Below are 12,598 nucleotides of genomic sequence, written 5' to 3'. Positions count from 1 at the left end.
ATACAGCTTAATAAACCAGCCAATATTAAGTGTATTCCTGGGGCCAGAGCACCCGACATTGAAGCTAGTTTTAGGGAGCTGACTCGCAACAGGCCTAGTAAACACGTACGTCAGGCTAACCGCACCACTAGCTACGCAAACATAATTGTATACGCTGGCTCCAATGACACTTTAACATCATTGGTTTCAGTGAAACCTGGTTCAAACCAGATTAATTGTTCCCGCCTAATGAGGCACATTTTCCTAACTATACCAATGCACATATTGCGCCTCCCCCATTTGAGGTGCTTACTATGTAGTCTGTCACACCCCTACCTCTCTATCTGGCTGATATCTATCGGCCCCTGGACCCTAATCCGACTTTATCAGTACATTTTCAGAGTTTGTCACTGATCTAGTGATGTTCGTAGATAAAATAATTTTAATGGGGGATTTTAATATCTATCTATCCATCCATCCATCCATTTTCTACCACGTATCCCTTTCGGGGTCGCGGGGGGTGCTGGAGCCTATCTCAGCTACAATCATAATATTCTATTGGAACGTATCAAAACACGTATTGGTTTGTCAGACTTCACCTTTTCTTGGTTTAGCTCCAATCTTACTGACAGGATGCAGTGTGTCTCCCATACCAAAGTGATTATGGATTATGTTAAGGTAACATGCAGAGTTTCACAAGGTTCGGTTCTTGGCCCTGCACTCTTCAGCATCTATAAGGTGCCACTAGGTGACATCACATGCAAATACGGTGTTCGCTTTCACTGTTATGCTGATTACACTCAACTCTACATGCCCCTAAAGCTGACCAACACGCCAGATTGTAGTCAACTGGAGGCGTGTGTAAATGAAATTAAACAATGGATGTCCAGCAACTTTTTGCATCTTGACACTAAGAAAAAAGAACTTCTGATTATCAGTCCTGCTAGACATCAGGACTTTATTTAATAATACTACCTTAACATTTGACAACAAAACAATCTATCCCTACCCTATCTGCAGTCCCTTCCAAGGTTTCTCATCATGCCCATTGGGTTGAGTTTTTTCTTGCCCTGATGTGGGATCTGAGCCGAGGATGTCGTTGTGGCTTGTGCAGCTCTTTGAGACATTTGTGATTTAGGGCTATATAAGTAAACTTTGATTGATTGATTTATTGCAACAAAAGCTCCCTCTGATCACAGTGCCTCTATAAAGAGTTAGTCTGCGTTAGCTTTTATAATAACAATATCACTAATACTTAATACTAATACTAATATCCAAGTCACGAAATGTACATGAAGTATTGTTGGCAATTTTTGCATGGTTATTAAGAGGGCTATATGGGGGAAATAGAGGACCTCCCATTGGCTCCATTGTAAGCAGACTTTTATTTAGAACGCATAAAAAAATACAGTCGTTTTATTTCTCATAATGATTGTGCGGTAACTTACTAGGCTAAAGGAATTTGTGTATTTTCTTCTTTCAGAACATAATTTTTACGCGAAACAATTTAAAATACTTGCAGTTTAACACTTCTCCATCTGCCTTATGTACTTGAACTACCATGGTGACGTGATTCTTGATCTTTCCTGAGCTGAGGTCATGCAGCAACGTACTGTTTTATATGGGTCTCCATTTTATATTATTTATATTATTATATCCGAGTCAGTGTATTTTATCGTACGGTTTAAAAACATATAAAATAAACAAATGCATTTGCAATTGTGTAACAATATAATTAAGCGAATCCTTATACATTTATGTTCATAAATTATTCGAGGTTATGTACCTGCGATGTGGTTCTCAATGAAAACGAGTTTGACACTCGTGGTCAAAAGTTTACATACACTTGTGAAGGACATAATGTCATGGCTGTCTTGAGTTTCCAATCATTTCTACTACTCTTATTTTTTTGTGATAGAGTAATTGGAGCACATACTTGTTTGTCACAAAAACATTCATGAAGTTTGGTTTTTTTATCAATTTATTATAGGTCTACTGAAAATGTGACCAAATCTGCTGGGTCAAAAGTAAAAAGACAGCAATGTTAATATTTGGTTACATGTCCCTTGGCAAGTTTCAAAAAAGCAAAAGCGCTTTTGGTAACCATCCACAAACTTCTGGTTGAATTTTTGACAATTCCTCTTGACAAAATTGGTGCAGTTCAGCTAAATTTGTTGGTTTTCTGACATGGACTTGTTTCTTCAGCATTGTCCACACTTTTAAGTCAGGACTTTGGGAAGGCCATTCTAAAACCTTAATTCTAGCCTGATTTAGCCATTCCTTTACCACTTTTGACGTGTGTTTGCGGTCATTGTCCTGTTGGAACACTCAACTGCACCCAAGACCCAACCTTGGGGCTGATGATTTTAGGTTGTCCTGAAGAATTTGGAGGTAATCCTCCTTTTCCATTGTCCCATTTATTCTCTGCAAAGCACCAGTTCCATTGGCATTAAAACAGACCCACAGCATAATACTACCACCACCATGCTTGACGGTAGGTTCCTGGGATTAAAGGCCTCACCTTTTCTCCTCCAAACATATTGCTGGGTATTGTGGCCAAACAGCTCAATTTTTGTTTCATCTGACATCACATGGACAAAGATAAGACCTTCTGGAGGAAAGTTCTGTGGTCAGTTAACACATTTACCCGGTAGTTCAGAAGTGAATACTTTGTGCAGCCTAGCCTCACCCTAACTCTGCCACCAGTGGCCCCCATTTAAATTGAGTTTGAGAACCCTGCTGTAAATTGTAAATATATTGTCCAAATTTTTTGAGTGCAACACCAGGCAATATGGCCACAAATACTAAATAACTGAGTACCGTATTTTCTGAACTATAAGCCTTTTTTCCCCAAGATTTGAACCCTGCGACCTATACAAAGGTGTGGCTAATCTATTGATTTTTCTTCGCTAACGGCTAAATCATTTGAATGGATTAAGCAAAGACATCAAACAATGCATTAAAATGATCCACTTTAAGAAACTGTTCAAACCTAAAACGTGTTTACAAAGTACAAGGAAGAGGAATCCTGGTAAACATCTTGAACCTTATTCAAAAGGAGAAAATCTTATTCACCCCATAAAGGTTGAATTAAGACATCAATTACGTTTTTGTTTTGTTTGATCAGCTGTTTTAAAAAGGTGTGTAAATAAACATTTACAAAATATTTTATGTAGATTTCTCAATTCACAACGTACCAGTATATATCTGCAGCTTATGGTGCGGTGTGGCCAATAAATGAGAAAAACTTTTCTTCTTCTGAAATTTAGTGGGTGTGCCTTATATACCGGTGCGGTTTATAGTCGGAAAGATTTGGTAGTTAGTTACCTCAAAAGATGCAATCTGTAGTTCAAGACAAAGCTTCTCCCTTTCAGTTTTGCAGTTCTGAATGTTGCTTACAAGCCTGCTTTTCAAAGACTCCTCCTCTTTGATCATCATATCGAGTAAGTTCTGGGGAACAGAAGGATCCAGACTGTTAAATCATCAAAACACATCACAGACTAATATCTATAATCAACATTAAAAAAATAAATAAAAATTACCTTTGTTTCAATATTAAAACAGGATTAGTAATCTAGACATTTTGTAACAAAGGGGATTCATTTTTCTATATTATGTATTTAAAAGAGAAATTTAAACCAAAAGGGTAAAATAGAAAACACACTTCCTTCCCAAGCCAAGTAATTGATCTAATACAGTCTTTCCCACACATTATCTGATCCACAAAAATACTCTACATTTTCAGCGCCAAACATAGATTTGGCGCTACATGTGAGGCGGAGGTATGCATCCTTACTCAGCAACTCACCTGGTCTGCCAGAGTATAAACAGACACAGCAGCAAGGACAAAATGTTTAAAAAAAAAAAAAACACAAAAACAAAAATGGGAACAATAGAACAAAAATGTCAAAACGTGAAGAAAAAAAATGAAATGTTGATATTAATAATGAATACAAACGACAACAAAGATGTGTCTTTAAATATATGTTTTAGCCCTTTTATTAGCCTATTTTACTACAAATTACATGACGACGTCTTGCTACCACCACATTGAAAGAATATTAAGAACAATATTGTTTGTCTTATGTATTGTGCGTTTTTTTTTAAACGTAAAATACTAAACTATTGTTGTTTATGACCCTAATTTATGAGCACAATGTTGTTTTTTTGATACTTACTGGGAGGCGATAAGACACTGCTGTTCTTTTATGAATATACAGTTGCCAGTAGGGATGTAACGATACGAACATTTCATATCACAGTTATTGTCACCAAAATGATTCTCACAATATTGTTGAATGTGCTCAAAAAGTATTCATACACACGGTTAACAATTTTTTATTTTTAAAAATTACTTATTTCCTGAGTTTGTAAACAATAACAAAACCGACCATAAATATTTTGAGATGAAAAAATAAAGATCTAACCACTGTGGTATTGACCTGATACTATAATACTTAGTATCGTTACTGTCAAATGGTGTCAAAATTGTTATCGATCCTCATACGGTGTATAGTGTACAGTGTTATGTATTCCTTGTCCTCCAGTGATGATACTTCACTCGCCACAGAGACGAGGATTATTGACCTAGAAGTTTGCACTGAGGAGGGACATTAGCCACTTGCAAGAAGGATACACTGCGTTGAGGACACGTTTGCTTACTTGTCAGTTTCAAATCTGTGGGATACAGCTAAAATGTGTCATCAACATGCATTATCATGATAGAACAATAGTATTAAAACTGTGTTGGCTAAATGTATATCATTCGCTGTATATCGTCTATATTGCGCAACGATATGTTGTGTTATCAAGTAAATATCGAAAATTCAAAAAGTATTGTATCGACTACTGAAATGTGACAGCCCTACTTCTAGTTATTGCTTGGATGTACATAACGTCACGTCCGGCTCATTAAATGTGCGTGGTGGTCATGCTAGCGTCTGTTCTCAATGGGTACTAGGCGCCATTTAGCCTTTCTTGAAGAAAAATGCCCTATGCTTGCATTTAATTCGGCTGTACAAACCGTTGAAATCGCGAAAAGGATAAACGTTTCTTCAGAGTTCCTCAAGAGGTAATCAAGAAGGGCGGAAGAGTGCACGATTTTACCAAAGACAAGAAGTCCAAGGGAGGGGAGTAGAAGAACGCACAAGATTGCAGTCATCATTTCGTTAAAGGTTGGTTTGATATCTTTTTTGTATACTTTTGTTTACATAAACGTGTCCTCGCAAGACTCAAAGTTAAATCATTAAAGGCAAACTTACCCAAGCAAAAACAATGCATGAGTTAGCCGGTAGTGTCTTAATATCAATTTCCTTGACCCAGCCACACAAAAAGAAGTTGTAAGCCTCCGTGTTTTTCCAAGTGTTCATCTGTTTTGTCATGTAGAATGACGTCTGGGGCACAAGATAGTTCAATATGTCTAGGAACTCCACCGACGAAAAATCCTTGATAGTACTCGACAAATCTTTTTTTGATAAAAGTATAGGGATCTATTCCAATGCATAGTTTGCGTTTTTGCTTGTATCTGCTTTTTGCAGGAAGATCTAAGCCCCTTGCGTACTCATTTGCTGCAAAACAGCCATTTTGGCACCACTGTTTTACGCTTCCGGGAAGAAGTCACGTGACGGAATACAAACAATAGGAGTTTAACAGTAAATGTACGGTATTTGTAGCCAGATTTATCGGTACAAAGCCTTCGATTTCACACAGATTCACATTAAAAAAATTAAGAATCAAAGAGGAGCGGTTACGGTAGGGGAAGTATTTTCGCAGGAGCGGGAATCCAGACAAAATCCAGAGGGACACCTCAAAAGGCAATGGGAGTGTGCATTACCACGAAAGGCAAGGTGTCGAGACGTGCTATGCAACATGTGCAGATCAGCCTTTGACTTGCCGCAGTCATGACTACAAATACTTCCTTCAACAATAATAAATAGGTAAACCAGTGTCCAGAATAAGTGGTGCAGGGGCCATTTTGGACTGCGGCTCTTTTTTGTATGAGCCCCTATCATTGTGGAAATAAAACAAAACAGCAAAAAAAAAATACAAGCGGTCTCTTGGCAAATTGTCCTTTTTGATTGTGAGCAAACATTTGGCTAACAAACCTCCCCACCGCCAGTTGGTTTCTTGAATGTCAGTAAACCTTGCATGATCCCGTCAAAATATCAGTTGTTTTACTCGCTGGCTAGCAATACATAATCTAGTTTTTCCAGCCAGGTGTCCAAAAAAAATTGAGTATGAACGACAGTGCTGAGAAGAAAATGCGGATGATATTCACTGAATCAAAGAAAGACGCCAACTAACATGACAAAAGGTAGCCGACCTGGAGAAAAAGTGCAAGCATATCCCTGTTACAATAATATACACCAGTGGTGTCCAAAGTGCGGTCCGATGGTCTTTTGCGGCAAACAGGTCATTTTTTAACAATTACAAAAAATAACAACATAAAAAGTAGAACAAAAAAGCAAACAGGTGTAATGTAGTAAGAAAATGTTGCAGTATTGACTGACACTAATAACACAAATTTGCAATCAGACAGTTTTTTACTTTAAAATTGTCATTGCTCTAAAAAAGATAAAAATGTATAATCAACAGAATGATCTGAAGTTGATCCAAATATTTAAGAGTTGAAAGTAAAATTAATATATATTAATATAAGAACTATTTGTAACACTTTTATGAGTGGGGGGTTTTGGATCCCCAAGAGGTTATTGTTAAACGTTCATTGTGCAGAAAATAATAATGAACCTAAAGCAATGTTATCACTTTTTCAACTATTTAAGGCTCCAATTACTTCACATCAAATATTAAATTTTTGAAAATATTTGGGGGAAACTATTGCATATTTGATGTCTGTCATAAAAAACAACAGGTTCTCTTCGGAAAAACGGCATAATAAAAAAAAAAAAGAAATGTTATGGCAAGGGATTGAAAATATTATATGCCTTATTTTTAACACTTTAATGACTGAGGGACCCCAGGACCTTTAACATTCACCAAAATTGAGGGAAGCCCTAAAGGGTACAATATATATTGTATTGGTCTTGAAAATCTAAAATATCAAAAGGGCCACCGCCTGCCTTCATTTTTCAATGTGCTGCCCTCGCAGTAGAAAAAGTTTGGACATCCCTGGTCTACACAGTACTGAAGCAGAATGATGCCAGTCAAGGACGTTAAAATGCTTTCCAAACAACAGACATTAAATCCATGAAAATCTGGAGAAGCAGCCAGAAGGCGATACCATAGAACAGGGGTGTCAAACTCAAATACAGAGTGGGCCAAAATTTAAAACAGAACAAAGCTGCGGGCCAAGGTTGAACAAATTAACCTTTTTGATAGGGACCCAAACAAGTTTTGCATTAAATATTGAACAAGCAAGGCTTCTATAACTTTATAGTGACATGCAAAATTGAGTTTCAAATAATAATAATAATAATAATTAAAAAATATCAATGACAAAAAATAATAAATAAAAATTGATTGCCTCTTTTCTTGGATGCTAGTTCATTAAAGTCGGGGCTCAGGCTTTGAGCTGGAGCAACCTTCATTATCGAACTAAGTTGTTCATCAGTCATCATATCTCGTATTCCACAGTCCTGGGGGCGTGCCTTACAGGCACTGCTTTTAACGTCCTCTACGAGCTGACGTCACGTCCGCTTTTCATCCCTTCTAACAATGTGCCCGCTCAGTCACAAGATGTGAGCGCCTCCTGTACGCACACACACGTAAATGCAACGCATACTTGATCTTCAGTTGCTGCTGGGCCACAACATTAGGTAGACCTGCAGACTGCAGCACAGATTTTATATTTCATTCATTCACAACCCCTCCAACACGAACATTATTGTTTTTGCACTTTTGGCTTCTTATTAAATAACGTTTTGAAATCTTGCACGTGGAAACTTTATGTGTGGGCTTTAGTTGATATAACGCTCCCGTCAGGGGGTGCATTCTATGCCGGGGGTGCATTATCCGGCACAACACCTGGAACCTAACGCTACAAGGTGTGTGTATGTGTGTGTGTGTGTGAGGGGGGGGATTTTGGAGGTAGCGGGGGTGTATATTGTAGCGTGCCAGAAGACAGAAGAGTTAGTGCTGCAAAGCATTCTGGGTATTTGTTCTGTTGTGTTACTGTGCGGATGTTCTCCCGAAATGTGTTTGTCATTCTTGTTTGGTGTGGATTCACATTGTGGCACATATTTCTAACAATGTTAAAGGTTTTTATACTGGCACCCTCAGTGTAAACTGTATCGCTGAAGATCAAGTATGCGTTGCATTCACTTCTGTGTGCGTGCCAATGCCGTACATATTATGTAACAGAGCCATCACTTGTTGGACTGGACAAAAAGGGGATGTTACAATTCTCGGGAGGGGAGTCTCCCGGGAGATTTGACAAGTGTGAGAATTATCGGTGTACCGCGGCACCGCCGCCCCGGCCAGCTCTAGTGTTAATTTGATATCACATCACGGGCCTGGCCAGCTTTAGTGTTAATTTGATATCACATCACGGGCCAAGTGAAATTACACGGCGGGCCAGAGTTTGACATCCATGCCAAGTATACTGTTCAAAGTAAACGCTGGACATCCATATTACATTACTGTAGCTCTATGCTATTGTTTTGTCAACAATACCCAGGACCTAAAAGCTAGTTTTTCTTATTCAAAAGTACCGTATTTTCCGCACCATTAGCCGCACCTAAAAACCACAAATTTACTCAAAAGCTGACAGTGCGGCTTTTAACCCGGTGCGCTTTATATATGGATAAATATTAAGATTCATTTTCATAAAGTTTCGGTCTCGTAACTACGGTAAACAGCCGCCATCTTTTTTCCCGGTAGAACAGGCAGCGCTTCTTCTTCTACGCAAGCAACCGCCAAGGTAAGCACCCGCCCCCATAGAACAGGAAGCGCTTCTTCTTCTACTGTAAGCAACCACCCGCCCGCGTAGAAGAAGAAAAAGCGCGCGGATATTACCGTACGTTTCATTTCCTGTTTACATCTGTAAAGACCACAAAATGGCTCCTACTAAGCGACAAGGATCCGGTTCATGAAAAGACGCAATCTCTCCATCCTCACACGGATTACTATTTCACAGCAACTGATATTCCTGTGAACCGCACTGTGGATACTGTGGATACAACGGGAGAACGTACGGTGAATATTCGCACCACAGGGAATGAGAAGTCGTCCTTCACTGTGGTTCTAGCTTGCCATGCTAATGGCCAGAAACTTCCACCCATGGTGATATTCAAAAGGAAGACCTTGCCAAAAGAGACCTTTCCAGCCGGCGTCATCATAAAAGCTAACTCGAAGGGATGGATGGATGAAGAAAAGACGAGCGAGTGGTTAAGGGAAGTTTACGCGAAGAGGCCGGGTGGCTTTTTTCACACAGCTCCGTCCATGTTGATATACGACTCTATGCGCGCCCACATCACAGATGGTGTCAAAAAACAAGTGAAGCACACAAATACAACACTCGCCGTCATTCCGGGTGGATTAACCAAAGAACTCCAACCGCTGGATATTGGTGTCAACAGGGCATTCAAATCACGACTGCGAACGGCGTGGGAACAATGGATGACCGAAGGCGAACACACCTTCACTAAGACAGGCAGACAGCGCCGGACGACATACGCCAACATTTGCCAGTGGATCGTAAATGCCTGGGCAGATATTTCGGTCACAACTGTGGTCCGAGCTTTCCGGAAGGCAGGATTCACGGAACTGCTGAACAGTGACACTGACTCCGATGACTTCGACGAGACGGAACCGGCCATTTTGGATCCCACATTTGCCCAACTTTTCAATTCGGACACCGAAGACGAAGAATTCGAAGGATTTACGAATGAAGAATAACTTCAGAAGGTGAGCGCTATGTTTATTTTGTGTGTTGTGACATTAACGTTCGAGCAACATTATGTTGCTATTGCTCTGCACTATTTTGAATTTTACTATGTTTGTGATTGCACATTTGCGTACATTTTGGGACAGAGTTGTTAGAACGCTGGTTTTTAATATATTATTAAAGTTTGACTGACCTATCTGACTGTTTTTTTGACATTCCTTTAGCGCAGTTAGATGCGGCTTACAACACGGGGCGGCTTATAGGTGGACAAAGTTTTGAAATATGCCATTCATTGAAGGTGCGGCTAATAATCCGGTGCGCCTTATAGTGCGGAAAATACGGTACGTTAAATGTTAAAAAAAAAAGTTTTTTGGGGGAAGGAGTATTTTGAGTTATGAGCTAAACCGGTAAGCCGAGGTACCATAGCAAAGCAAAAATGCATACCGTATTTTCCGCACTATAAGGCGCACCTAAAAACCACAATTTTTCTCAAAAGCTGACAGTGCGCCTAATAACCCGGTGCGCTTTATTACGATTCATTTTCATAAAGTTTCGGTCTCGCAACTTCGGTAAACAGCCGCCATCTTTTTTCCCGGTAGAACAGGAAGCGCTTCTTCTTCTACGCAAGCAACCGCCAAGGAAAGCACCCGCCCCCATAGAACAGGAAGCGCTTCACCCGCCCCCATAGAACAGGAAGCGCTTCACCCGCCCCCGGAAGAAGAAGAAAAAACGCGCGGATATCACCGTACGTTTCATTTCCTGTTTACATCTGTAAAGACCACAAAATGGCTCCTACTAAACGATCCGGGTCATAAAAAGACGCAATCTCTCCATCCGCACACGGATTACTACCGTATTTCACAGCAACTGAACCGCACTGTGGAACGGGAGCACGTACGGTGAATATTCGCTCCACAGGGAATGAGAAGTCATCCTTCACTGTGGTTCTAGCTTGCCATGCTAACTTCCACTCATGGTGATATTCAAAAGGAAGACCTTGTCAAAAGAGACCTTTCCAGCCGGCGTCATCATAAAAGCTAACTCGAAGGGATGGATGGATGAAGAAAAGATGAGCGAGTGGTTAAGGGAAGTTTACGCGAAGCGGCCGGGTGGCTTTTTTCACGCTGCTCCGTCCATGTTGATATATGACTCTATGCGCGCCCACATCACAGATGGTGTCAAAAAACAAGTGAAGCACACAAATACAACACTCGCCGTCATTCCGGGTGGATTAACCAAAGAACTCCAACCGCTGGATATTGGTGTCAACAGGGCATTCAAATCACGACTGCGAACTGCGTGGGAAAAATGGATGACCGAAGGCGAACACACCTTCACTAAGACGGGCAGACAACGCCGGACAACATACGCCAACATCTGCCAGTGGATTGTAAATGCCTGGGCAGATATTTCTGTCACAACTGTGGTCCGAGCTTTCCGGAAGGCAGGATTCACAGAACTGCTGCACAACAACAGCGACACTGAATCCGATGATTTCGAAGAGACGGAGCCCGCCATTTTGGAAGCCACGCTAGCGCAACTTTTCAATTCGGACACCGAAGACGAAGAATTCGAAGGATTTACCGGTACGAATGAAGAATAACTTCAGAAAGTGAGCGCTATGTTTATTTTGTGTGTTGTGTGTTGTGACATTAACGTTCGAGCAACATTACCGGTATGTTGCTATTGCTCTACACCATTTTGAATTTTACTATGTTTGTGATTGCACATTTGTACATTTTGGGACAGAGTTGTTAGAACGCTGGTTTTCAATATATTATTAAAGTTTGACTGAACTATCTGACTGTTTTTTTGACATTCACTTTAGCGCAGCGTTTTTTTGACATTCACTTTAGCGCAGCGTAGGCGCGGCTTTTAGTCCGGGGCGGCTTATTGGTGGACAAAATTATGAAATATGTAATTCATAGAAGGTGCGGCTAATAATCCGGTGCGCCTTATAGTGCGGAAAATACGGTAATATAACGACCAAAATATGTAGTCTTAATATTATCAAGTAATAACATCACTAAGATTTGTCTTTAAATATATGTATTATGTTTTTTAGTCATTATAAAAATTGCATGCAGATATGTCATGGCCAATTATGTGACGTCATCTTGACTCCCAACCACAAATGGATTGCAGTAATCCAACTTCAGTAGCAGGCACCATTTAAATAATTTACGCAGTTAATTTATTATTTTTCACGGTATTATTTTGTTTTACCATTAAAACATTGCAGTGCTTGGCTGCGTGGGGGCGGTGGTCCCTGGTTCCCTGGGCACCACGCCTCCTGTTTGTGGGTTGGGCTCTCGGGGGTGATGGGGCCGTGCTCTGGCTCCCACGCACTCTGGGAGTCGAATGTATTGTACATGCAAATTCACATATGCTCACATACGTACATAGGTACCTACGCTCCCACATACATACACAAATACAGTACATATTTACCTACCTAATGTTCGTACATCCACACGCACATTCAATATACAAACATACACATACACATACTGTACATATACATTCACTGTACAAACACATATACACATTCTGTACATATACATTCATTGTACAAACACATATACACATTCTGTACATATACAAGTACATATGCATACTTACACTCATGCACATAATCACGTTTCATCAAACATATATTAACGTTGTTGCCCTAGGGTAAACTGGGTGTAACACATGGCAAACTGACAAAGCTTAACCTATTGTGACTATAACAATCTACAAGGTTAATGTAGGTTGCTTCTCTTTCTCCCCCTC

The 12,598-nt window shown here is 40.0% G+C and overlaps 1 protein-coding gene across 4 annotated transcripts in view; it reads right to left on the bottom strand.

Annotated features, from left to right (window-relative positions):
* The window catches only part of prc1b (protein regulator of cytokinesis 1b), a 46,720-nt gene that overhangs the window by 31,632 nt on the left and 2,490 nt on the right, over positions 1–12,598 (bottom strand). For all 4 annotated transcript variants that reach the window (XM_061975037.1, XM_061975040.1, XM_061975039.1 and 1 more), the window contains exon 3: positions 3,307–3,429. In XM_061975037.1, coding sequence (XP_061831021.1) covers positions 3,307–3,429 — 123 coding nt within the window. The remainder of the gene's footprint in view (positions 1–3,306; positions 3,430–12,598) is intronic.

Source organism: Nerophis lumbriciformis, linkage group LG15 (assembly GCF_033978685.3).
Source record: "Nerophis lumbriciformis linkage group LG15, RoL_Nlum_v2.1, whole genome shotgun sequence".
Taxonomy (NCBI): Eukaryota; Metazoa; Chordata; class Actinopteri; order Syngnathiformes; family Syngnathidae; genus Nerophis; species Nerophis lumbriciformis.
Note: the sequence above shows the minus strand (reverse complement) of the source record. Positions and strands in the feature narration are given on the sequence as shown.